The sequence below is a fragment of the Acomys minous genome, assembly GCF_964271855.1.
Source record: "Acomys minous genome assembly, chromosome: 13".
Lineage (NCBI taxonomy): Eukaryota > Metazoa > Chordata > Mammalia > Rodentia > Muridae > Acomys > Acomys minous.
This window is the reverse complement of record NC_140495.1, coordinates 12553917-12581275: the sequence shown is the minus strand read 5'-3', so window position 1 is coordinate 12581275 and position 27359 is coordinate 12553917. Positions and strand designations below refer to the sequence as shown.

The 27359-nt window shown below is 44.2% G+C and overlaps 2 protein-coding genes across 2 annotated transcripts in view; one reads left to right on the top strand and one right to left on the bottom strand.

The window, feature by feature from the left end:
• Nucleotides 1-19246, bottom strand: part of MLH1 (mutL homolog 1) — a 41907-nt gene extending 22661 nt beyond the window's left edge. The window contains exons 1-9 of the mRNA XM_084753227.1: nucleotides 19021-19246; nucleotides 15945-16035; nucleotides 12743-12841; nucleotides 9725-9798; nucleotides 6176-6248; nucleotides 4799-4890; nucleotides 3513-3555; nucleotides 2877-2965; nucleotides 443-555 (exon numbers count right to left, since the gene is read on the bottom strand). Of these exons, the coding sequence (XP_084609353.1) occupies nucleotides 443-555; nucleotides 2877-2965; nucleotides 3513-3555; nucleotides 4799-4890; nucleotides 6176-6248; nucleotides 9725-9798; nucleotides 12743-12841; nucleotides 15945-16035; nucleotides 19021-19136 (790 nt within the window). The 5' untranslated portion in view covers nucleotides 19137-19246. The remainder of the gene's footprint in view (nucleotides 1-442; nucleotides 556-2876; nucleotides 2966-3512; nucleotides 3556-4798; nucleotides 4891-6175; nucleotides 6249-9724; nucleotides 9799-12742; nucleotides 12842-15944; nucleotides 16036-19020) is intronic.
• Nucleotides 19135-26488, top strand: EPM2AIP1 (EPM2A interacting protein 1; the record flags this gene model as incomplete). The annotated part of the gene is made up of 3 exons (XM_084752511.1): nucleotides 19135-19215; nucleotides 19334-22164; nucleotides 24830-26488. 2 exons carry the CDS (start codon nucleotides 19135-19137, stop codon nucleotides 21395-21397), a joined length of 2145 nt encoding a protein of 714 aa, XP_084608637.1. The 3' UTR covers nucleotides 21398-22164; nucleotides 24830-26488.
• Nucleotides 26489-27359: the final 871 nt, after the last annotated feature.

Below are 27359 nucleotides of genomic sequence, written 5' to 3'. Positions count from 1 at the left end.
TTAAGCGTCACAAATCCAAAAGCCAAACAATACTTACTTAATAAGAATCCTTAAATAATAGTTCATCAGAGAGACAAAAACTGGGAAGAGAATTTCAAGCTAATTTAATTTCTTCTTTGACTTCTAGAACTGTCCTAAGTAGCATAAATTTCATTCTTTAAAAGCATTCTCCAGGGCCTCTGGGTTCAGCTTTAGCGACAATGCCCATGCCCAAGTCCTGGTTTTCTGCTGCACAATGAGGAACAGCAGCCCCAGGCCTGCGTGTAAAGGCTGTGACGCCAGCACATGAGGAAGGCATTCGGCCTACACAGCTCAAGGTAAGAGCAGACTGTGCCAGTCCACGGTAAACACTATAGATGCTTCCTAATCGGCCATGCTCTACCATGAAGTCTCCCATGAGTCCATACGGCTCTGTGTGGACACTTGGCTCTCTCTCACTTACGATTGATGAAGAGCAGGAAAATGCACTTCTTCACTGAGTAGTTTGCATTGGAGATATAGCCCTTCATCGTGAAAGCCAGGGCTTTATCCTCACAGCCAACTTCTATCAGTTCTCTGTTTAGAAAAGAGAACATTGGAGACTTTTGAAAGCACAGAAATCTTACACGTCATAAAGAATCACAGCAGTAAAAAACAGGGCTCCTTCCCATAAACCAACTTTGCCAAAACCAAACCAAACCAAACCAAACAAAAAAAGAGCTGATCCTAGGTTCAGCTGAGGTCCTGTGAGTGTAGTCACCATCTGTCTGTCCACCCATCCTCTATCCTCACACCTACACTTGTGCTGAGCACAGGACACTAACCCTGAGAAGGATGACAAGTCTAAGCTCTCAATCTTTACTTTGTATTCATAACTACATCCCAAAGCTTTAAGACCCCAGACTCACCTCTGCCGCCCTGAACCCTTTCGACACTGAACAGCACAATAGTGAGTTCCCAAGGGTGTTTATTGGTGAGGACAGGTAAACAAGAGCCTGTCTCTCTGAAAAGCAACACTTATTTTTTCCCAAGCTTTCAGAATGAACCTATCGGCAGCTAGTTAATTCCTAGTAGCTTTCACATTCTTCACTGTCTCCAGAGATTTCCCTTTCATGTCCTGGTCTGTTTTTGTTGTTTCTTTGTTTTGTTTTTTGAGACATTAGCACAACCTGCTAATGAACGGCATAATGATTTATTTCCTTCCAACTAGAGTCCTGTGAGAGCAAGACTCATTCCAGCCGCTCACTGCTTACTCCTACTGTGGCATAGCGCTCTCTAGACTGTGCTGCTCAAACAGGGGACACTTTCCCTGTAGTGCCATGCTCTCTAAATCCCGGGGTGGACAGTGCAGCCTACATACTGACTCACAAACCCTTTCTTCCTCCAATGTCTCAGGAGGCCAGACTAGAAACCTGCTTCTGGAAATGCTCTCTAGGGATGATGTCTAATCTCTCACAGCCCCTGGGGAATCCATGACAAGTAGTGTCCAGTCTTAAAACCTTGTCAAAAGCTCTGAAAAGTTACACTGTAGAATACAGAGACCTTCCTATGCTCTAGGGGTACAGTTTTTAAAATTAACTCATTTACATTTTTTAACTATGCGTTTATTTATTTTATATGTATGAGTGTTTTTTATTTATTTGATATGTATGTATATGTACTATGCGCGTGCCTGGTGCCCATGGGATTTAGAAGAGAGTGTTGGATCCCTGGAGCTGGAGTTATGGATGGTTGTGAGACACCGTGCAGGTGCTGGGGACAAAGCCTGGGTCCTATGTAAGGGTAACACAGGCTCTAAGCTGCTGAGCCATCTCTCCAGGCCCCCAATTTTTTTCTTAATCAATACCAAAATCCCCCAAACACTTTTCATTTCTTCCTAAGTATTTCACTAGACTGATAAAACAGCTAGATTCACAGGTGATACTTTTTTTTTTTTTACAGCATTAATATATTTTATTGTAGGGCTTTAGCTGATCCCGCCTGAGGTTTGATTAAGACATGGAGACATCTATGTAATCTAAAGCTGTTGGCCTTCTGCTGGGGCAGTCTCTCAGCTACAATCCAACTTACCCGACTTCTCCGGTATTCCGTCTCTACATGCAGTTCTCAGTGCCTGCTTCCCAGCTACCCACCTTTCTCCCTTCTGTCACTCATTTACACTTAGGTAGATAGGAAGAATACATGTTCTTTTGGTTTGACTCAAAGAATGAAGAGTTTGTCCTTGGAACAGAACTTGAGTATAAGGACAGTGCTAATGCTTTTGAGATCTTGGGCAAAGTGATGGCAGATCCTGCTGGTGCCGTCTAAGTTGTGAGCACGTATGTGTGCCTGGCACCAGAAGAATCTTAATATTGCTCCCTGGGGTATGGCATAGGCCTTTGGGGCTCTGTGAAGTGGGAATCAGGTATTCCTAGCAAGGAACCTGGAAATGGTGGGTTATACAAACACAGGGAGCACAAGAGGATCTCATAATATAAGCAAATTCTTCTCTTGGGCCTTTGTTGATAATGAAGGACTGGTAACACCTGCACATCTAGTCTTTAAGAACAGAAAATTTCTCCAGGACAGCCAAGGCTACACAGAGAAAGCTTGTCTCATTCATTCAGCTTTACATCTCACACTTCTTACCCAAAACTTAAAATAAGAAAGGCAGTTAATCAATATTGAATGACAAGTAAATTTAAACTCTTACCGAGTAAGAACATCTGAGGGCGACAGAATTCTCTAAGCACAGCATGCCTGAGGCAAAGCATTCCGAGGGACACTCACTGTGAAGCAGTGATGACGTCAACTAACAGTTAGCATGGAAACATGCTAACTCTACAGCATCCATTGACTCAACAATCAAAATAGCACAATGGGTTGACGAAGGAAGGGAAGGAGCATGGACGACATACCGACTAACAGCATTTCCAAAGATGGAGCGGATGTTGTCCACGGTTGTGGCATTGGGCAGTGTTCTGATATCAGACACTGTCTCACCTTGCTGAAAAACAACAGACAGCATGGTGACTTGACAACTGACGGCCCTGAGAATTAACAATTGTTTTTCTTAAAAACTTACTACTTTTCTTTCCTCATAAAAAACTGCCCTTCTAAAACCGTAACTTTGGGACTGAAGACATGAGTCAGCCACTAAGAACACTGGCTGCTGCTCTAGCAGAGGTCCCAAGTTTGTTTCCCAGAACCCACATGGCACCCACACCCATCTGTCACTCCAGCTCCAGGTGACCTGATAGCCTCTTCTGGCCCCGGCAAGCACAGACATACACGCAGGCAAAACATTTGCACACATAAAACAAAAATGAGTATTTTAAAAAAAGATTTTATTTGTTTATTATATATGAATTCTCTATTTGCATGTACACCTGTATGTCAGAAGAGAGCATCAGATTACATTATAGATGGTTGTGAGCCACCATGTGGTTGCTGGGAATTGAACCTCTGCAAGAGCAGATAGTGTTCTTAACTGCTGAAGCCATCTCACCAGCCCCTAAAAATGAGTATCTTAAAAAAAAAAAATCATGACTTACTTTCTTAACTGAGAAACTAATGCCTGAATTGTGTATTGAGTACCTGGAAAAGGAAAAGATAAGCAGAGGGTAGCCAAATGCACAGTAAATTCAGAGATCTACTTTTAACTAAATAAACTGTAGACATATAAGAAAAAAGTAATTTTAGCAAAGATATGCAAAACAAAATACCTTATTATAATCTACATTACCCACAAGAAAACAAATCAACAGAGACTCATAAAGATCACACCTCCAAATGTGACCGAGTCAAAGAGAACAGTGGTACAGGCTGTTGACGGGGTCTCAGCATGGCATGGACCTGTGAGGTCACATTGTTCATGACCACAGAAGGCCTAGGCTGCCACCAGGACATCCTTAAGCCTCGATTTAACCTCTGTACTTGGTCCTCCTGCAGCCTCAGCACACCTGTCTTCTCACTGCTGTCCCTGGCTGCTCGGTGCTAACCCAGTGTCCCCACAGCCCTTCTGAAGCTGACTCTGTCATTCCCCTACTCACTAACCCCATGAACTGAAGAAATGTCTTTAGTGAAATGCATTAAATACCAATTTTCCACCTTATCACACTTAGAACTAAAACAGCCAGTGAGGCTATTTTTGACACTGATTTATACAGTTTTACTAGTGGGAGTGGGAGGGGTGTAGGGGAGCTAATTATATAAGCCTGTTCCTATATGGACAAATATATTTTAGAAATACTCAAAGTCAGTTGACACAAATCACTATTAGGATTCAGACACGTGGTTCAAGGCCTGCTGCAGCCATTGTTGCAATGGATTATGCTTACTTTTCTGACACGATTCTGCTTTTGCCTGCTGAATCCCTATCTGCTTACAGCTTTGGGAAACTCCTTTTACCCATCCCTCTCAAGGCATACTAAGTAAAAACTGCTAACCAACAGTCCCCTTAGAGCTGTGGGCACAGAACCATGGATCCCAGGAATGCTAATCATAGCACTACCCAGGAAAGGGCTTCAAAGCAGAGGCAGAAGAAAACAACAGGAAGAGCTCCAGAGTCGCCCTGCCCCAGTGAGCAACAGTGCAGTGACTTGTTTTTGGCTCAGGGTAGCTAAGATCAGTTTGCTTCATCTGCCAGCTAAGAACCCCACCAAAAGAGGCCAACTGTGCCCTGGCAAGATGAGTCAAGACTCTGGACTGCTGAGCAAACTGACAGCACACAGGCCAGCCTTGCTGCCTGCACTTAGCTTTCAAGTACTCTCTATTTATAAGCCCTGGAAGGCCTTCAGTGACAGAGCTCAAGGACCCACTCCCAGATTTTTGACGGTACCTGCCAACAACTTCCAAGATTTTCCCGTACTCTTCACTTGGATTTTTTAAAGCTTTCCTCCTTGTGATTATGTTGTAAAAAAGGTCTTCCACCTGAAGAAAGATTGATTTGTCTTGTAAATTAACAGATATATGTAGAAAGCTTTGCACTGTCTACCTTGAATTAGATCTTAAGGTAGTGGATCCAGCACCAGCACCAGCAGCACTATTCTAAGTCCTGACTCAGGAAGGGGACAGGATAAGGCAGCCATCAACACAAGAATTAAAGGTATTTTCCCTGCACCCCACATATACTGACTTCTCAAACAGATAATAAGGGCCGGCTGTACCACATGCTGTTTGCTAAAAATACGAAGGACTAGAAATATGAGGACATTTTAAATTATTATCTTTCTCAGGAGAATAGACAGTTTGGCTAAGGCATGAATGTAAGTCCACAAACAATCACTGTATCATTTCAGAGATGTTTTTCTTTTTTTCTTTTCTTTTTCAAGATTTACTTATTTATTTATTTATTATGTATACAGTGTTCTGCCTGCATGCACACCCACAGGCCAGAAGAGGGCATCACATGACATTACAGATGGTTGTGAACCACTATGTGGTTGCTGGGAATTGAACTCAGAACCTTTGGAAGAGCAGGTGCCCCCAGAGATGTTTTTCAAACTAAAGACAATCATAAAACTTTGGAGATATTTGGAGTTCCTAGCAATCACACTTTGTATGCTGCTAAGGCTCCCTCCAGCCAGCACTGTGAAGCACATGTTTGTTTCTGCTTCCTGCCTGCCTATCATGCCCTAGACTTGGAAAGGTTAGGATTGCCTTCGCCTTCCAGATGTGCTGTGGCTTGGGTCAGAGGTGACATGACAGTGAGGTACTTTATGGGGACCTCGGACTGGAAAGACACTGAGATGCTACGATAAGGATGCATGATGGGTCTCCTCTTGACTAACAGCACTCACATGGCCTACCCAAGACCCTCTGGGGCAGATGCGTAGGCATTCTTTTTTCCACTGGAGACATTAGAAAACTGAAGCTCTGAGATGTTAAGTGACGTGACCGTGGACACTCAAGCACTGAAATGTATGACTGGGACTCTGACATGTCTTTTGGAGTCAATCATAACATTTTTGCAATGCCAACTCCTCGGGCACTGATTTCTACCATGCCAGCCCCTACAAAGGCTGCCATGCCAGAAAACCCAATAATCATTTTTCGTGCTTAGAAGCTTACAAGATATATTGTAAGTATGTTCGGGCTTCTATTACAAGTAAAATTTATTTGGTTCTTACAGCAGAAACTCAGAGGCCATTTTAGTTTTTCTTCAGCATTCTCACTAAGCTGTGTCAGCAGCTGTACTCCCACGTGCTGCTCTTACCGTTATCTGCGTACCCTGGTTGCCTGCACATGGCTTAGGAGGGGCTTGCAGCTTTCCATCTGAGTAACTTGCTCTAGTCAGAAAACATAAAAGTTATTAGTATCTAACAAGATGCTTAGCCAAAGCATAAAAACAAAAATCAAAGTATAGGCATAGTGGCATGTGTAACCCCAACACTGGAAATGCCTTGCACGTTCCTGAGCTACATAAAAATGACAAATACATTAATAGTCCACATTTTAAATGACAAACTTTATTATTTTTTTAACAAAGCTTGCAAATAAGTAAAAATATTATACACCAAAATTAACCAGGCCCAAAGTCCATACAGTTCAATGAACTTCTCTATAGTTAGAACAGGCACTGAGAAACGGATCTGTGGAGCTTCACATTAAACTCTACACCTTCAGCATGGAACACATTTTATGCACTTATCCACCACCCAAAACAAAAATCCATGACAGAACTAGTAAAACACTGAGCTTTCTGGAGGACTCTAGACAAACAGAAAATATCTGAACTGGTCTTTTTATGAATAGCAAATATGAATACCTAACTTCTTTTACTATATATTTTATCTTCTATGCTATGAAGAAGGAAAAGTTAAGTCAATCTATTTTCATAAAAAAAGAAAAAAGAAAAGAAAGAAGGGCCAGGCGGTAGTGGCACAGGCCTTTGACTCTAGCCCTCGGGAGGCGGAGGCAGGTGGATTGCCGTGAGTTTGGGGCCAGCCTGGCCTACAAAGCGAGTCCAGGACAGCCAAGGCTACACAGAGAGACCCTGTCTCGAAAAAACATTTTTAAAAAAAGTCAATCTATCTTATTTATTGAGTTCTATTCCTCCAGGGGTGTATCCTGTATGACCTCCTACCTTTAAATTATATTTTCAAAAAGCTCTAAGCCTATAATAAAAAGAGATCTTGAAACTGTAACCTATTCTCCTGGCCAGCTAGAGTATGCCAATTGTCTCTGTTTACCTTGCACCAATTACACTGTTTGAGTTAGCTCAGAGGCAGATACCCCAAGAAGATTCCTGGAGTGATGGCCTTACCTAGCTTCCTGCTCATCTCTACTTAATGATCTCCAGGGCATAAGGAAGACTATAGGGGCCAGATAAAGATAATTTTAGGATTTTCCTAAAGAGATTCAGACATAATATTTTTCAGGAAAAGACATAAAATGAATCATAATGCAGAAAGTCCCCAAGAATGCAACATGCAGAGACCAAAACCCGAAAGTTACAGACAGAAGGACAGCAGTGCAGCAATCTGCTCTGCTTTGCTGGAGCTGTGCCAAGCAGCTGTGCTGGCTTCATGACTCTCGCCAGTGGATATGGCTGTGCCAGGGCTGGGCCCTCCCTATAATCATTAATTAAGAAAATGCCTTATAGCCAGATCTTATGGAAGCATTTTCTTTTTCTTTAAAGATCTATTTATTTTTATTTTTATTTTTTTTAAGATTTATTTATTACGTATACTGTGATGCCAGCATCTACACCTGCAGGCCAGAAGAGGGCATCAGATCTCATTATAAATGGTTGTGAGCCACCTCTGAGCCATCTCCCCAGCCCTATTTTTATTTTATGTGCATTGGTGTTTTGCCTGCCTTGTCTGTGTGAGGTGGTCAGATCACCTGGAGCTGGACTTACCGACTGTTATGAGCTACCATGTGAGTGCTGGATCCTCTGGAAGAACAGCCAGTACTCCCAACCACTGAGCCATCTCTCCAGCCCCTTGGAAGCATTTGCTTAGTTGAGGTTCCTTCCTCTTAAATGATATTTGCTAGCATACTGCCCCCCAGTCTGCCTAACAACCTATGATGTCATTACCTGCCTGCCACTAGGTGTGCCCCTTCCCAGGATTATAAAAAGCACAAACCCAGGCTGGAGAGATGGCTCAGTAGTTAAGAGCACTGACTGCTCTTGCAGAGGTCCTGAGTTCAATTCCCAGCAACCACATGGTGCCTCACAACCATCTGTAATGTGATCTGGTGCCCTCTTCTGACCTGCAGGTGTATAAGCAGGCAGAGCACTGTATACATAATAAATAAATAAATCTTAAAAGGGGGGGGAAATCCACCTCCTCCCCCCCTCTCTCCCTCTCTCTTCCCTCTTGCTCTTCTCTTTCCTCTCTCTTGCTTCTCTCTTCCTCATCCTGTCTCTGTCTCCCTCCCCCCACTCTGGGGTGCCCTTCTCACTTCCCTGCTCTCCCTTGTTCATACAATAAACTTCTCCATATCATATCTGTTGCCTGACATCTCATTTTAACCATTACAATGTTAGCATGTCATAAAACTATCCAACACAGAAAGATGCAGTGTGTCAAGAGGATTCCTCTGGATTTTATCCTGCCACAGAAGAGAACCACTCGAAACCCCAGGTAGGGCATAACACAAAACCAGAGGTTATGAAATAGGACCCACAGCTCTGGCTACTTACAAAAAACTTGTTATCCAGTTTGTACCCCTCCAATTAGCCCACCCAGAATTCACAGAGTCAAGACCCCGGATACCAGCCCTGCATATACAGAAGAACTCTTCTCTTCTACATCTCACATTACTCTTCCGAAGAACACTGAGGACACAGAATTGTCCTGTTTTAATTCACAAACAACCAGCATGCTTAAAATGCATTGTCCTCTTGCTTTTCTTTCTGCATTCATTAGATACTACTACTAGTCTTCAGTCAGTGTCAGCCAGTGCTTATGAAAACAAAAGCATGATTTTTGATTTCTTGAATCCTATGTTTGCTCTGTCCCGGGAACATTTCCCAATCTCTGGAAACTGTCACCACAACAGCCAGCGGCAGCCACTCCCTGGAAAGCAAGCCAGCTCACCACCACCACCACCACCACCACCACCACCACCACCACCACCACAACAACAACAAAGCAGGCACAGGCTAAAGGGAACCAGAAGCTCAGGGGCTAGCAAATGAACTGTGACTCCTCAGCATGCCAGACACAGACCAGTAATCAGCCCAAAGTGCTACCCAGCGAAGGGAAAGAGGGCAGAAATTACATGAGCAGCTACTATTACTTACTAGCCTATGAGCAATAGACACCTTCCTGGACGCTTGTAATGTGTTACAACTTCTCTCTTAAGAAGCCATCAAGGAGGGCTGCAGATGGCTCAGCTGTTAAAAGACTGGCTGCTCCTCCAGCAGAGGACAGAGGCCAAGGAAAAAAAGGAACAGGAAGGGGTCCACTTCCCTTAAAGAGCACAACTCAAGACCTGGAAACGTCAGAGGACCTGTATTCTATTCCCACAACCCTCATGGCAGCTTGCAGTCATCTGGAACTCCAGTCCCAGCAGATCCCACACCCTCTTCTGGCCTCCAGGGCACCAGACATACAGGTGGTACACAGACATGACTGCAGTTAAAACATCTATACCCAGAAAATACATTGATTTACATTTTTTTAAAAAGCCATGAAGTAAAGAGTATCATTTCATTCGTGATCATCCCTGTGGATGAATTAATTAATAGCTTAACAATAACAACAAAGTAACACTTATGTTTAGGGAGGATAAAAAAATTATTATTACAAACCTGTATGCACATTTCCCATCAGCTGTTTTGGTTGTAATTGTAACATGGGCCACATGGCTTATGCTCGCCAAAGCCTATGGAGGAAAGAAAACAAGAAGTAAGAAAAATTCACTGCTGCTTCATCAAAGGCAAAGGTTATCTAACTTGTCTCTCTTAAGCTACATTAATGTGGCAAAATGAACAATCTGATGATGTTTTAAGAAAAAGACATAACAAGGCAGAGCACATATTAAAAGCCCCAAAGGGAATCACACCAAAACTTCCTATGCTAACTTAACAGCAACTATATCTCGTGCTGGTACCATGGGTTGTGCCCAGCAATTTTCCACTACTGCAACAATACACCAGGTGACCAACTTATAAACAACAGGTTTCTTGGTTTTACAGGCCCACTCGATAGTCAGTCCTGATACTTTTTTTTCTTTTTTGGTTTTTTGAGACAGGGTTTCTCTGTTTATCAGAACCATGGCTGTCCTGGACTCCCTTTGTATACGGGGCTGGCCTCAAACTAACAGAGATCCTCCTGCCTCTGCCTCCTGAGTGCTGGAATCAAAGGTGTGTACCACCACACCCAGCTGGTGCTGCTACTTTTGGTCCTGTGTTGAAGAATCTCGTTCTGGTGTGGAGTTTGTGGAGACCAAAGCCACTCACACCTCACATCTACAGAGGCCAAAGAGAAAACAACAGGAAGGGTTTCCCTGTCCCTTAAAGAGCACACTAATGTCCTGGAAACCACCCACCAGGCCTACACTTAGCTTTAATAGTTTTCCAATAACAAACTTGCAGTGCATCGGCCTCTGGGGAATACTCCAGATCCAAATGACAGCAAAAGTATTTAATACATTCTCAGTGATGTATCTCCCGAGAGCTTAAAAATGTGCCTTCGGATCTCTCAAAGCTGCTTCATAGAGGCCTGGAGAGATGGCTCAGAGGTTAAGAGCACTGGCTTCTTCCAAAAGGTCCTGAGTTCAATTCCCAGCAACCACATGGTGGCTCACATCCATCTATGAGATCTGGTGCCCTCTTCTGGAGTGCACACACACATGCGGGCAGAACATTATACACATAATAAATTAAAAAACAAAACAAAACAACAACAATAAGAAAAAAACCTGCTACTTCATAGAAACAATTACATTTAAAAATATGAATTTAAAATTGCTATGATGGGTGAGTGCAACACTAAACACCTGAGGCAGTTTCAGTTCAAAATGGAGTGTGACTCTGCTTGGGTGGCTGAGGCAGTAGGATCATCAGAACCCAGGAATTTGAAATCAGCCAAGGAGCTTGGTTCCATCTAAAAAACAAATGAACAAAAAAGGCAACATGCTTCAGGCTTAGAGGTTTCTTGGTCAGAGCCAGGCTTCCCTGGCTTATATAATCTATCCCTCTGTCTCTGTGTCTGTAGCTGAGCTGGCCTGACTCACTATGTAGGCCTGGCTAGTTTTAAACTCTCAATACTCCTGTCTCAGCCTCCTAAGCATGAGTATTATAAGCATGTACCATTGCATCCAGCTTGGCTTGTATAATTTGAGTTATAAAATTGAGCTGGGTGTCATAATGCAGACCTTTAATCCCAATATTCTGGAGGTAAAGGCAGGAGGATCAGAAGCTTAAGACCAGCCCCAGCAATATAAGGAGTTCAAGACCAACCAGGGCTACAGAAGATCTGGTTCAAAACATAAATACATTTAAAATGTAAATGATTCGGAGAGCTGTATAAGTTGAGACCTGATCACAGGAGACAATCTTATGTATTTTCAGGAAAAACAAGGTTCAATGACACAGCCCAGCAGATAGCCCTGCTGCGTCAGAAGTAGGCAGGAGCATAGACCCTGGGGCCAGAGTGCCTACATCCACATCTGCACTGCCACTATCAGCTTCTTACACTTCCAGTGTCAGTTTCATCACATGAACTGGGGAAATGGTGAGTCTATGCTGTGGGGCTATTGGGAGGAAGAAGAGCATTACTGGCACAAAGACATTCCCCAAGATATATCCCCGTCTAATTACAGTAAACAGTAACTCCAAAGATAGACTAAGACCTCAGGAGGCCATGGGCTTGGAAACTGACACACAGAGCTGCAGCTTAGGTAAAACTGCCTTCCTACAACCTGTCCAGAAGCAGCTGCAAGGAAAACCTTGTAGAGACTGTCTACTGGGAACAATTTTAGGGTCATTGTCAGCAACAGGGCACTTGAGACTATACTTGTTTGACTTAAATTTCCTAAATTAAAGAGAATTGCTCATAGTTGCCTTTTAATTTAATTAAATAAAACATATATCTGTCTTAGCCATTTATCTATTGTAACTCTTATAAAAGAAAGCTGGGGGTCTGCTTACAGTTTCAGAGGGTTTAGTTCATCATCACCACACAGGAGCATGGCAGCCGGCAGGCAAGCATGGTGTGGACAAGCATCTGAGAGCTACTTCCTGATCCTCAAGCAGAAAGAGTCTGAGCCTCACACAAGCTTTTGAAACCTCAGTTCTCTTCTAGTTTACAGGCTCGTGCCCTTCTCTGCTCTTTATTCCTGTGCAGCTTCCAGGACGACAGTCTATTATATGTAGTTTTCTAACCCAGTACTGTTCACTTCATCTTTCCTAAAAGTCCCCTATATTTTTAAGCCAGAAGATGGCACCAGATCCCAGTATAGATGGTTGTGAGCCACCATGTGGTTGCTGGGAATTGAACTCAGGACCTTTGAAAGAGCAAGGAATGCTCTTACCCTCTGAGCCAACTCTCCAGTCCTTTTGCTCAGATTCACATTTTATTTTTTAATGAAACTTCATAGGTGATGTTAGGGGCTTCTATAAAGAGACACATAATACCCAGTACCTCTGAAATAAAGCAGAATATCAAGTATTTCTGAAAAATTCTCTATCCTAGAAAGCTTAATTTGTTCAAATTAATATGTATTGAACAAGTACAAAGTATTAAATTTCATTTGCCTCTGTTGAGAAGTGATGTTATCACAGGAGGTCATTTTTATACATTTAAAAAAATAAGTTATAGCTTACCTCACCCCGAAAGCCATAGGTAGAAATACTGGCTAAATCCTCAAAAGTCTGCAGTTTACTTGTAGTGAACCTCTCACACACAATATCCAGATCTTCCTTCTATGTGATTAAGGGGGGGAAAGTAAGTAATTATGTCTCTTATTTTTCCAAAGCTTTCTGAATTTTCATGTTATTGCTTTAATCTGAGAAGAGCTCTCAGGAGGTTCAGATTAGTACCAGCTTCCTTATTGGGCATACAAAATACCACTGGACCTGGATTTCCACCTTCTTTGCTAGGCTGTTCCTTGGCAGTGTCATGTATACTGTCCCCTTCATGTCCCCACCTCCCAGCACTTGGACTCTGTCCTTACCTCTTCTCTTCCGATACTCACTCATTTCTGTGTTTTCTGTGCCCTCCCTTCCCATCCTTTTCAAGACACAGTCTCACTGCACAGCCTAGGATGCTTCAAACTTAACTCTACCTTGACCTCTCAAGTGCTGGAATTCTATGCATGTGATATCAAAGCCAAATTTCACTGTCTTTCTTTTTAAATTAAAACAAAACAAAACTATTTTCAGTCTACAGGAAACATTTCAAAGGATAGTAAAAATACTGTAACAAAATTTTAATTTTAGCTGGGTATGGTGGCACACACTTGAAACTTTGGAGATAGAAGTAGGAGGGACAAGAATTTATGGTCACCCTTAGTGCTGCAGTGTTGTTATAAAGAATGAAAATCCCACACTGTTCAATATTACTGATAAAGACTTGAGAACCAGATGCTGACAGGAAAACCTGCTAGCTCAGAGAGGCAGAGAAAGTACCCAGCTGACCTTCCTGCTCAGCTCACATCTCAGAAGAAAAAGCTCCAAAAGCTCACTAGCTCAAATGACAGCCCAGGAAGAAAAGGGCAAAAATTAAAAGCCAAAAAGCTTGCTAGCTCAAAGCTCAAAAGCCCCTTCTTGTCCACGCTGTCTTAAATACCCTGCAACTCAAAGTCCCTCCTACTCTTTAATCCCTGTCAGCTGGTTTCCTGCTCCACCTCTTGACCTCGGGTTAACTTTATTAAACCCTGTGTACAGACCACTCTTGAATTAAAGGTGTGTGGTAGGGCTGGGCCACACCATAATCAATTGTTTACAACAAACAGAAAGTTCTTGGATTAAAGGTATGTGTTAGGGCTGGACCACACCAAACAAGAAACGGTGTTTTATAGTTCATAATCTTGGGGTTCACAATGGGATCAAATATCCTCCAACACTGCAATGCAATCAAGGTTAGTCTAAGGCAAAATGAGACCCTGCCTCAAAAGCCATAAACAAGGGCTAGAGAGATGCCTCAGTGTGGCAAGAGCACGTTCGTCTTCCAGAGGACTTGAATTCAGTTCCCAGCACCCACATCATGTGGCTCACAGCTACTTCTAGCCCCAGTTGCAGGGAATCCAATGCCCTCTGCTGCACCAGCACTCACTGGAATAAATACCTAAACACACACACACACACACACACACACACACACACACACACACACACACACAGAGCTTGGATCTCGTTTCTGTAATGGCTATTTCTCAGCATCTTTTCATGAATGTTATAGCTTTTCATATATTAAAGTGTAAAGTTTGACATTTTTACCTGAAAACCTACATCATGTTTATAGACACACACCTTTAAATATTTATTTATTTATACAATATTCTGCCTGCATGTCAAAAGAGGGCACCAGATCTCATTATAGATGGTTGCAAGTCACCATGTGGGTGTTGGGAATTGAACTTGGGTCCTAGTGCTTCTAACAGCTAGCCATCTCTCTAGCCCCTCTGGAGCTGTATATCCTACATCAGAAAATTCTGAGAGGTCTGCCTTCAGAGTCAGCTCATAAAACCTCACTACTTCTTACATCTCAAATACAATCAGGCTGGTCCAAGGCACTGTAACCTCACTCCTGGGTTCCTTCAACAGCTTGTTTCCAAAGGCCTTTCTAAATTTTGTAATTTGATTTTTATGTGTATGCATGTGTGCCTGATCATATGTGTATCACATGCGTGAAGTACCCTTAGAAGTCACTGGATACCCCCAAACTGGAGCTCTAGACACTTGATATGGGTGCTAAGAGCAGAACCTGGGTCCTCTGAAAGTATGGCAAGTGCTCTTAACCACTGAGCCATCACTCCAGACACAGTCGGTTTTTAAAATACAACTCACCACCATATGATGTACTGTTTTGCTTAAAATCCTTGAGTCATATCCTACCATAGTTGTCAAGAAAGCCAACGATCTTGCTATGCCCAGACCGTTCCTGCCTAGGCCTCATGTTTCACTACCCTTATCTTGTTCACCATGTTGTAGATACCATGGCTTCCTCACTGGTCCACCAAGCTCAAGCATGCATCTACTTCATGACTTGTGTTCTTACTGTTCTTTCTGTCTAGCACACGCACCCTTTCAACAGTTTTAAAACCTGCTCTTTGATCACCATTGGTTTTCTCTATAAATTTCACATTCATATCACCAAGAAATGATCACCGCATCCTTTCCCCTGCTTTGGTCCTGTCTTCCTCCAGCTTTTGTATTTGTGTAGTACTTTATGGCATCTGGCATACTATTCAGTACTCACTGCCTCCCACCATCAGGACAGAAAATCAAGGTTATCCATTTTATTCACTGCTATAGCCCTTACACAATGTTTAATATACCATAGAAACAATATTGACTATAGTTGTGTTCAAGCTTTCAATCAAAAATACCTTCTGCAAAAGTCCTATCTCCCTGAGCTGTCACAGAAGGCACAGGAAGCCTGCCCCTAGGCTAGGGAGAGGTCCTGTCTCCTGAGCTGTCACAGGAGGCTCACAAAGCTGCCCCCAGGCTAGGGAGAGGTCCTGTCCCCTGAGCTGTCACAGGAGGCTCACAAAGCTGCCCCCAGGCTGAGGAGAGGTCCTGTCCCCTGAGCTGTGACTTGAGCTCACAAAGCTGCCCCCAGGCTAGGGAGAGGTCCTGTCTCCTGAGCTGTGACTTGAGGCACACAAAGCTGCCCCCAGGCTGAGGAGAGGTCCTGTCCCCTGAGCTGTGACTTGAGGCACACAAAGCTGCCCCCAGGCTGAGGAGAGGTCCTGTCCCCTGAGCTGTGACTTGAGGCACACAAAGCTGCCCCCAGGCTGAGGAGAGGTCCTGTCCCCTGAGCTGTGACTTGAGGCACACAAAGCTGCCCCCAGGCTTTACTCACCCGGATTCCAGTGCCATTGTCTTGGATCTGAATGAGCTTCAGGCCTCCTTCTTTAACAGTTACTTGAATATTTGTAGATTTTGCATCTAGACTGGCAAACCAGAGGATATTTTGTCAGTTGCAATTACTCAGGTGCACATATTATACCGTTAGAGTGCTCGATTAACATGGTTCTGTCTTACAAGCTCAAGGTGGGTACCACATGAACGCATACATTAAGTAACAAGGGCAGAGCCACCATTTCTGTTCCTGTAGGACAGTCCTTTTGCACATGTTTCTTATTCGCTTTTCAACTACTTTTACTGTTATAACAACTTTAATCAGTTTTTGGTTTCTAAGTGACTCTAATAAAATGTCATTTTAAAATGCTGTTTTTCCTCTGCTCATATGTTTAAGAAACCACATTCATGATGAAGCAAAGAAAAACTGCCATTCAGAAATTTCTTTAAGAGGCTTAAGGGGTGGGCCACAGTAGCCTTTTTCAAGGAACTCGTCAAAGGGAAAGAGGAAGGCATTTACTCTGTGTTCTTTTAGGAAACATGGAGTTGTTCCTTTGTCACATACATGTGAATCTACAAAAAGGGTGACATTGTAGACATCAAGGGAATGGGCACTGACCAGAAAAGTCCACAACGTCTCCCAGCATGCTGTGGGCATCATTGTGAACAAGCAGGTTAAGGGTAAGATTCTCACCAAGAGATCAGTGTGTGGATTGAGCACATCAGGCACTCTAAGAGCAGGGACAACTTCCTGAGGTGCGTGAAGGAGACCAACCAGAAGAAGGAAGCCAAAGATAAGGACACCTGGGTTTAGCTGACGCACCAGCCTGCGCCACCCAGAGAAGCACACTTAGTGAAGACTAACAGTAAGGAGCCTGAGCTGCTAGAGCCTGTTCCATACCAATTCATGGGCCTAATGTACAAAAATAAAGGACCTGGATGGAGGGTGGGGTGGAGGGGGGGGTTGCAGCCTGGAGAGAGGCTCAGCCTTTCAGAGTACCGGCTGCTCTTCCAGAGGACCAGAGTTCAATTCCCAGCACACACATGGTGGCTCAGAATAATCTGTAACTCCAGATGCAGAGGACTTGATGCCCTCTTTTGGTCTCTGAGAGCAATCCATATTCATGGTGGATAGATATATATGCAGGCAAAACACCCACATAAATAAAATGAAAAAAAAAAAGATGCCAATAGGGGCTATAAAATGTCTGAGGGGGTAAAAGCACCTGCTACCAACCAGAAGACCTGAGTTCAATCCCTGGGACCCACATGATGGAAGGAGAGAACCAGTTTGTTCTCAAAGTACAACCCTCACCGTGCAGACAAGTCACTAAGAAAAAAAAAATTAAATTAAGTTAAAAAGAGGAAATAATTGCTGGACACTTTGGCACACACCCCTGTAATCCCAGCACTGAAGCAGAGGCTGGTGGATCTCTGAGTTTGAGGCCAGCCTGGTCTACAAAGCAAGTCCAGGACAGCCATGAGTACACAGGAAAAACCCAGCCTTGGGGAAACCTCCCAGTAATCTTAAAAAGGAATAAATCACTTGCGTTTTCACAGAGTAGCCTTTACGTATAGAACATCTACCACAGAAAACAACTTTGGCTTGGGGCTGCATGAAAAAGGGAAGTTATCCATTCCTTTCATGAAAAATTCTTTGTTTACAAAAAAAAAAAAAGCTAAATAATGAACCTTTCTTAGCAGCTATTAAAAATCTTGACTTATTTAAAAAGCACTGAACTAGAATCCATGCAAAATCTGCCTGCACAGAAGTTGCTATGCAACTTTTACGCTTAGTTTTATTGTACAGTATTCAGGCATAGTACAATAACTGGCTCAAGTTATCCTATTAGTCCATCCTATGATTGTAAAAACAAAAGCTGCCCTATGGCAGTCTATGGCCACACCAAATCAAACGCCCTCAGGAGCCCGGCTCCTTTTGGTTACCTCTTCCCCTTTCTTCTACTGCCTCTCAGCCTTCCTAAAGCTTCAGCCCTTTAATAAAGTTCCTAATGTGTGCTGACCCACAAATGTATTTTGTTACTTTGTAACTGTAATTTCTTATTTTTTTCTAAGACAGGGTTTCTCTGTGTAGCCTTGGCTATCCTGGACTTGCTTTGTAGATCAGGTCTGCCTCTACCTCCCTGAGTGCTGGGATTATAGGTACGCACCACCGTGCCCAGCCCATAACTGTAACTTTCCTACTGCTACCTATTGTAATGTAAATACGTTTTCTGATGGTGATTCCTGTAAATGGGTCCTTTCGACCCCCAAACGGCCTGAGGTCTTTTATTTCAGTACCATTGTTCTGAAAGGCTTGCTTTTAATACCCTTCTAAAAGACTGTTATTCTTCATTAAATATTTTTAAACAATGTATAGGCTTCACTAAGATCAACTGATATTAACACAAAGTCCTTATATATTCTCTGAGAGTCCTTTTTCAACTTATTTGACGGTGTGTCTATTTTGAGGTACACCAATTATACTGCTTTTTCTGGCCGTATTTTTAACCTCGCCCCTCCATAACCTGACGGGTCTAACTCGTAACTCAAACAAATGCCTCCCCCTAGAACACTAATTGAGGTCACTAATTTGACAACAGGCGAGTCAGAAGCCCATGTCCACCGGCCTGATCTAAAAATCCAGTAATTAATTTTGAATAAAAACTCAAGAGGGACTGTGCCTTGGATGTTTACGGGCTATACCAGGAGTGGATAATAAACCTAAAATGTCATACTCTGAAGATTGTTTCTCTCTCTCTACCCTAAACATTCACACGTCTTCAGTTGCGCATCTTCTGCGTATGTAATGTGAAGTTTAAGGAGCTTCCTTCGGGAAGGTACCACTAAAGCAACACCACAAATGCTTCCTCCACTTGCGACCCAAACTGGTCTCGCGGAAGCCGTGAGGACCCTCGGGCCCCCCGTGGGGAGGGGCGGCGGGGGGGGGGGGCGGAAAGCTGCCGGGCTCGCGCAGGGTCCCCTGTGCCCAGCGTCGCGCACGGTGGCCGGCTGCAGCAGGTGGGTCGGCCCGTCCCGTGTCGCACTCAGGGAGCTCGGCTCCGCTCCCTTCGTACCAGTTTTCAATCATCTCTTTGATAGCATTAGCCGGCCGCTGGATGACTTCCCCCGCCGCTATGCGATTCACCACGGTCTCGTCCAGACGCCGTATAACTCCCGCTACAAACGCCATGTTGGCGCCAGAGCTCGCCTTCAGCCAATCCCGTCGGCTCCTCGCGCTCACCGTCCTTCCCTCAGCTTCGGCCGGCGCCGTCTTGCGCCGCCTTCCCAGCGGCAAGTGCTGATTGGGCAGGATGAGTGCCAGTCAAGCCGCCTTTCATACGTCAGTTCCTGGGCTCTGTTCCGCCCTAAGCAGCGCCCGCCCGTTAGGCTAAGAAGGCAACGCGCTTGCGCGGCAAAGTTCACGGTCCGCTCTTCCTATTGGCTCATTCCGCAGAGCTAAGGGACTACGGAATCTCCAGCCAATGGGAACGGAGGTGCCCTAGCGGCGGCTGGTTGCGCCCGGACTCGGGTGATCTGGCGCAGAACCCAGAGGGTGGTTGGCGCTCGGCGGGCTCCTCCCCGTTTGCTGCGGCCTCTGAGCTCGGCGCTATCCTGTGGCCCTCCCGCAGAATGTGGATGACGCCCAAGAGGATAAGGATGGAAGTCGACGAGGCTCTGGTGTTCCGGCCCGAGTGGACCCAGCGTTACCTGGTGGTGGAGCCTGCGGAGGGCGACGGGGCCCTGTGCCTGGTGTGTCGCCGCCTGGTCGCCTCTACCCGGGAACGCGACGTGAGGCGCCACTACGAGGCCGAACACGAATTCTACGAACGGTTTGTAGGGGACGAGGAACGCGCGGCCCTGGTGGAGCGTCTGCGGCAGGGCGACATGTCGTTGGCCGCCGTGCTCACCCCGGAGGAGAGAGCGACCCGGGCAGGCCTCGGCCTCTGCCGCTTCTTGGCCTTGAAGGGTCGCGGCTGGGGCGAGGGAGACTTCGTACACCAGTGCATGGAGGTGCTGCTGCGGGAGGTGCTGCCCGATCACGTCGGCGTCCTGGAAGGCATCGATTTATCTCCGGAGATCACACGGCAGAGGATTCTGAGCATTGACAGCAATCTCCGTAGCCAGCTGTTTAACCGAGCCAGGGACTTTAAGGCCTATTCCCTAGCTTTGGATGACCAGGCTTTTGTGGCCTATGAAAACTACCTCCTGGTCTTCATCCGCGGCGTCGGCCGCGACCTGGAGGTACAAGAAGATCTGCTGACCATCGTCAACCTGACTCATCACTTCAGTGTTGGGGCGCTCATGTCGGCCATTCTGGAGGCCTTGCAGACAGCAGGGCTCAGCTTACAGCGGATGGTTGGACTGACCACGACCCACACTTTAAGGATGATCGGTGAGAACTCCGGTCTGGTCTCCTACATGAGAGAAAAGGCTGTGAGCCCCAACTGCTGGAACGTGATCCACTATTCGGGATTTCTTCACCTGGAACTCTTGAGCTCTTACGATGTTGATATTAATCAGATCGTAAACACCATATCTGAGTGGGTGGTTATGATTAAGACCAGAGGTGTGAGGCGACCAGAGTTTCAGTCGTTACTAACTGAGTCTGAATCGGAGCATGGCGAAAGAGTTAACGGACGATGCTTGAACAACTGGCTGAGAAGAGGCAAAACGTTAAAACTGATATTTTCACTAAGAAAAGAAATAGAGGCCTTTTTGGTTTCAGTGGGGGCAACAACTGTCCACTTCTCAGACAAGCAGTGGCTTTGTGATTTTGCCTTCTTGGTAGATATTATGGATTACCTTCGAGAGATCAGCGAAGAGTTACAGATCAGTAAGGTATTTGCTGCCGCCGCCTTTGACCGCATCTGCACCTTCGAGGATAAGCTGAGCTCGCTTCAGAGACATATGGAGGAAGTAAACCTAACAGACTTCCCTGCCTTCGGCATCATCGTTGACGAGCTTAAACAGCAGTTTAAGGAAGATCAAAAGATATTTGATCCTGACAGGTATCAAATGGTGATCTCCCGCCTACAAAAAGATTTCGAGAGACACTTTAAAGACCTCAGGTTCATTAAGAAGGACTTGGAACTTTTCTCAAATCCATTTAGCTTTAAACCTGAGTACGCGCCTATTTCAGTAAGAGTGGAGCTAACAAAACTTCAGGCGAACACTGACCTGTGGAATGAATACAGAGTCAAAGACTTGGGGCAGTTTTATGCTGGACTGTCTGGAGAGGCCTACCCAATCATCAAAGGCGTTGCCTATAAGGTGGCATCCTTGTTTGATAGTAACCACATCTGTGACAAGGCTTTTGCGTATTTAACTCGGAACCAGCACACGCTGAGCCAGCCACTGACCGATGAGCATCTGCAAGCACTCTTTCGCGTCGCCACAACCGAAATGGATCCTCGTTGGGATGACCTTGTGAGAGAAAGAAATGATTCCTAAGCCTTTTGTAGTACAAGAAGAATTCAGCTTGAAAAGGGAAAACTAGTTTGACTTTTCTCTGACAGTTACTCTGATTTGGATGGTTGGAAAGCATTGAACTTACTATAGATGTCCAAATTGATAAACATTGGAACCTTTTTGACAAGTTGCCTTTTCCCATCTCGATTGGCAACATGAGACTGAAGCATAAAAATACCACCTTTTAAAAACTTAGTTTAATGGAAAAGTCGTTGCCTTTTATGTTATAACTGATTTTCAACAAGTTTAGTATTGGTGTTGTAAGTTGAGCTATAGAAGTCTGGTTTTAAGATGTTCTGAAGATACATGCCAAAAGTTTCAGCTCGTTCTTTGATACAGAGTAAAAAAGTGTGATACATGGTTTGAAATGACCAACTCCTTAAAATTGTGTTTGTGTCAGTTTACAGAAACTCATATATCAAGTCAAGTTTCTAAAAAGAAAAAAAAATACACCGTGGAGGTATTTTGTCTAGCTAACAACATTTAAGATTCCTTAAGGCGTATTTCTGAGTCTGAAGTAAATACTGGCGGTTTCAGCCCCCACCCCTCACCTACCCAGTTGATGGTGACTTTAGGGATGGAGGAAGTAATCAAAAAATGTGGTCAGAGCAGCAGGAAGTATTTTACGATTCTGATTTAGGAGGCTTCTTACTCTCAGGAATTAAGAACAACCTGATTATTGGTGGTTTGCTCCTTGTCTCTTCACAGCTAGGGGCCGTTTTTTGCAGTTCGTCTATCAAAGGACCATGGTAAGTATGGAGTCTTCACCGTTGCCAGTCAGTAATCCTTCTTTCTAGTCTAGACAGAACTTTGGCCCTGTTTTTACACTTGAGGATCAGGAGCTACGAGAAGTTTAATCTGTGTACCTGCGCGGGCACTAATGTCTTATAAAGAAGCTACGCTTAGGGGGACACTTTATTTTGAAATGGTGAGTGTCAGGTTTGGTTAGCTGCTGAGAGTGGATTTCCTCTAAGATGTAGAGCTCTTGTACTCAGTGCGTAGATAAGACTGTGTCCAAGTAAAGAGATTTAAATCTCAAGACGCAACTTAGGCACAGACTAATAATTCCTGTCTCTAGAGATGGTGATTTTGTGCTGACTGTGGACGAGTCAGCCTTCCGGCAAAGCTCAACAAGGAAACCTGATCTTAGAGCAGCGCCTGATTTGTAACTCGCCCTCAAGTACACTTTAAAAGCTGTTGGGCGACTTTGTTTGAAATATTGCAGCACATGATTGTGTTGCGCGTCCAAGGAACCTGATTTACAACCAAGAATTTAGAAGGGACTGAAGCCTAAGCCACGTGGCCTGAGAGCCAGAGTTAGGTCAGTGGTTCTCAACCACAGGTAGAACCCTTCCTGCCGGAGAGTGCAGTCTGTAGAGGGTTCTGCAGCCTGTAAGCTCAAACATTTCTCCTTCCTGTGGTGGGCACTCCCAGAGTACCCGCGCCCCTCCCCCCAAGTGTACTTTATCCTCTTTCAGGGGACAGGGAAGTCTCCAGTAGAAGCTGATGGTGTACTTGACAGGGGAGCCTAGTTCCAAGTTCAGGGGAGAAAAGCACATATCAGATTGGCGTTTTGCTTATCAAAGAATAAGCTGAAATACCCGGAAAACAGGAGTTCACTGGTTATTTCCCAGTAGCTTTGTGTATTACCTTTCAGAGCAAATACGTTTTATTATTTGAGAGAATGATTGGGAGTCCCAAGAGTTGCTTCTTTCTCTCTCTAGTCCCCTAAATAGTATTATCTTGTACGTTCTAACAAGTTCTCGTGCTTTGCTTAAGGTAATAGTAAAATTAGTTTGCATCATGTAGCCACTGTGTGAGTATGGAGGAGATAGAAATAAACTAAGGATTTTTTTTTAATTGACCCTCAGCAATAGTTTGCTGTAACTAGTCTTGTTTGTTTGTTTGTTAAGGCGGTGGTTCTCAACCTTCCTAAGGCTGCAGCCTTTTAATACAGTTCCTTATGTTGTGGTGAGCCCCCACCATAACATCATTTCGTTGTTACTTCATAACTATAACTTTGCCACTGTTATGAATCGTAATGTAAATATCTGATATTCGAGCCCCAAACAGACCACGACCCACAGGTTGAGAACTGCTGGTTTAAGGTGTTTTGCTGTTTTCTGTATTTCTGTATTTTTAAATATATAGTTGTTACTGGTCCTGTGGTATTAGTGGATATAGTTAAAATAAGCTCCATTTAAAAATAACAAAACAACTGTGTGTCCTCAAGTGTTGCTTCCCCATTTCTCTCATTCCTACTAGTTCAAATATTTGTTTGCCCAGGCTCCCATGTTGCCAGTCAGCTCGCTCAAGTTCAGTGTCTTTGTCAGTCTTTCCCCTCCTTGAAGTCACCCCCGCATTGCAGACACCAGCCCCAGTCAGGCTTGCCGGTCCTGATGCTTTGTTTGCTTTCTATTTTTTAAGGCTGCCCGCTCTCCTTTGCCTCATCCTCTACATTACTTCCTTAGTTGATCTCTCTCTGTGTATGCAGATATTCCTGAGGTCCTATCTCCTGAGATTTCCTCCTAAAGCCTAGTTGCTAGTATTGCTGACACTGTTCTCTCACAGGCCCCATGACACATCTTGGCTCTTCCTCCCAGACCTGCTCTTCCTCTGGTTTCCCTTCAGAAGATGGCTTTACATTCGCCCTCACCCAAGCCAGAGACTGAGTTGACTCCCCCAACTGCTCCCACCATTGATGTCAGCGTAGGTAGAACTCCTCTCCTCTCGCAGACCGTGGTCTGTGTGTCACCTCGGAAGCCTCAGTGGTGCCCTCTAGCCAGGCAACCAGGTTCACTTGATGAACTCCCTTGTCCTTTCTGCTTAGTGTCCTTACTGTGTATTGGTTGTTGCTAGGCTGGAACAGAGAAGTCTAAGCCATTGTTTCATTTTTAATGAGTAGTGCAGTCCTGGCGTTTGAATACATGCTTGGGCTAATAAATACGTGTGTGGGTTTTTAATAACCTTTGAGACCTTCACAGTTGCTTCATTTGACCTTCACAGACATCCTGCCTGGTCACTGACCAGTTCTTAGCCATGTGTTGCAAGTTTAAAAATGAAACTCACCTTATTTGTGACTAGGAACCTCATTATTGTGTTTCTTAAATTTAGTGCAGTGCTCAGCATGTGGTTCAAATATTATATGAATGTTGCTAAGAAAACAGATTGTGATTTACCCTAGTAAATTAGTACTCATGTCAGGATTCAAACCTAGGTGTACTATCAAGTCTACGCCATACTGTTAATAAGTACATCCATCATAGTCTTTTTCATTCCCAAAGGAACCTACATACAGAGGGGAAAGACTGGATAACTGCTTAGATAGAGCTGAGTTCAGTAATCTACAAGTTACCTTTGGTATTGCAGAAAGACAGTGCTGCAAAGAGTTAATGTCCGTTTTTCCTTTTGTAGGCATCGACCCTAGGAGAAAAATGGCATGCTATTTAGTAGTTACTTTCCTTTAGAGATGGTTTCTGGCTCTTCTGGAATTTAAAAGTAAGTAAACTTGTTTATGAGAAGGATGTCTTAGTCAGCCCTCCTGACTACAAGATCCTCTGCTCATAAATTGTCTTACATGCCCACATCATCTCCCAAGGAGAAAACCCCAGGTGACATCCAGTGAACAGGGACTTTTTTTAGATTTGCTGTATTTCCTTGCTTGCTTGTTTCATGCATCTGAATTTCATTTCTGGGTAACTGAGACGTTTCAGTCTTTAGTCGAAAATCTTCAACCTTAAGACTTTCAATCTCGTTCATTTAGCCATTTTGCCCAATTTAAGAGATGAACTTGTATCATTCTCTTATTTGGATTTAGACTTTTAGGAAGTCATGTTAATGAACTAGTTCGCTCTGAGGTCTTGGTAGCAGGCACAGCAGTCATCCAGAGATCTGAGCCTTGTTGCAAATGTAGGTTTTCATCAACCTTTGGGTTAAACAGTTTCTCATTTTTATCTCATATTTGGAAAGTTGCTTCACCCTCCACTGTGAGTACTTTATAAATACTCCATAATTTCTGCCTTGAAATGACCAGGTACTGAGTTCATGTCCTATACAGCCATGTCAATGCAGCCAACAGCCACCACCACCACAAAATTATTTTTTTCTTTAATAAAGGGGAGATGTCCTGTCTCTCAGTTCTCAAGGGCACCCTCCCCTCTCCAGAGCAGCCTTCCTGAGTGCCTCCCAGAATTGTTGAGGTTGCCATGAAGTGAACTAACTACAAAAGCTTAGTCTCTCTACAGCTTGTTTGTGGCACTTACCACATAGGTAGGGGCTGGTAGACTGCAGCCTGCGGGCCAAGTCTGTCCTTCTGAGGGAAGTATTATGGGAATATAGCCGTATCCATCCATGCACTGTCATGGCTGCTTCCCTCTACACTTGCGTGGTCGAGTAGTTGTTCCACAGTGTGCGCAGCACACGCTAAAGTACTTCATGGAAAAGTTCCCTAATTCCTGCTTAAAATGGCCTCTATCCTGGAGCTCAGGACAAAGCCCATGCTCATTAGGAGTTGGCTCCTCACTTTGGGAAATGAGAATAGAAAGATCAGCAGATAACTGAGGTCCTGAAAGGCCACAGCTGCAGCAGAGTAGGGCTGGGAGGAAGTGACCTGTTCACGGAAGATAACACTGCTGGCTGTGGTAGTTCTCTTTCCCCAGTCATGCCATTTTAAATATGTCTTTGCTTTTCATTGAGATAAAAATTTACAAACACTAAGTATCCACCTCAGTGGATTTTTATATTCACCTGTGAATGCACCACTCAGATCAAGGTAGAAAATATTTCTGTTACTCCAGTAGGTGGCCTTTACGTCGCACACAGAGATAATTGCTGGTCTGACCTTTATTGCCTGTCAGTTTTGCCTGTTTTAAATCTGTGTCAAGTGGAATTATATACACTCTCTTGTATCCTCTGTCTGTATGTCTGCTGTAGTAACCCATGTTGTGGATGTAGCAGTTCAGTTTTTGCTTCTGTGTCCTAGTCTGTTCGTTGTACCAGTTTATCCATTCAGTGTTGATGAATATTTGGATTGTTTCTAGTTTGTGGTCATTATGAATAAAGTTGCTACTAAAAGCCTTGTGTCTGTCTCTTGGTGAACACGTTTTAAGCCTTCTTTTTTATGTATTCCTTGGCAGATAACCTTGCTTTTGTTATTTGCTTTATACAGGTTATTTCCACAAAGCATCAGGAGTGGTCCTTTAAAATCTCCGATAAATGCCACTTTCCTATTCAAAAACCTCCAGTGGCTTGGTAGCAGGTTAACAGCTGCAGTCTGTCCATTCCCACATGATCTTTACCCCACGTGTACTTTTTTCTTGATCTCTCTCTCTCTCTCTCTCTCTCTCTCTCTCTCTCTCTCTCTCTCTCCCCCCTCCCTCCCTCCCCCCTCTCCCTCTCCCCCTCCCTCCCTCCTTCCCTTCCTCTCTCCCCCTCCCCCTCTCTTCCTCCCTCGCTCCTCCCCCTCTCCCTCTTCATCTCTCTTTGCTCTGCTCTGTACTGAATACTGTGCATAAATTTGGTGATTAAGAGGAATGTTTTGTAATTTGAGTAGTTTTTTGCTGTTATTTTGAGGCTTTGAGCTTGGTTTTGTATTTTTCAGCCTGGGGAATGAATCTCTTCCTTAAGCACGTGGAGCATACGCTCTGCTGCTCTTCACAGAGGCGCCACTGATTTTGACATAAGCCTTGATGCTGGTTTCTGATGTGTTGGTATACCACTGAGCACCGGTGCTTAACTTTTAAAAGCTATTAAGAAATGAAAGCATAAAATCCATCTTGATTTCAGGAATGTGTAAGTTCGTGTATTGCAGTTCTGTGGATTAGAGTTAGAATTTGTCAGTGTGATGACATGACTGTGAATAGTTGATGGCCGTGGGCACTAGGTGGGTGCTGGAAGCTGGGGCTGAGGAGCTGGAAAAGGAGCAGGATAAAGAAGTATTTGTACT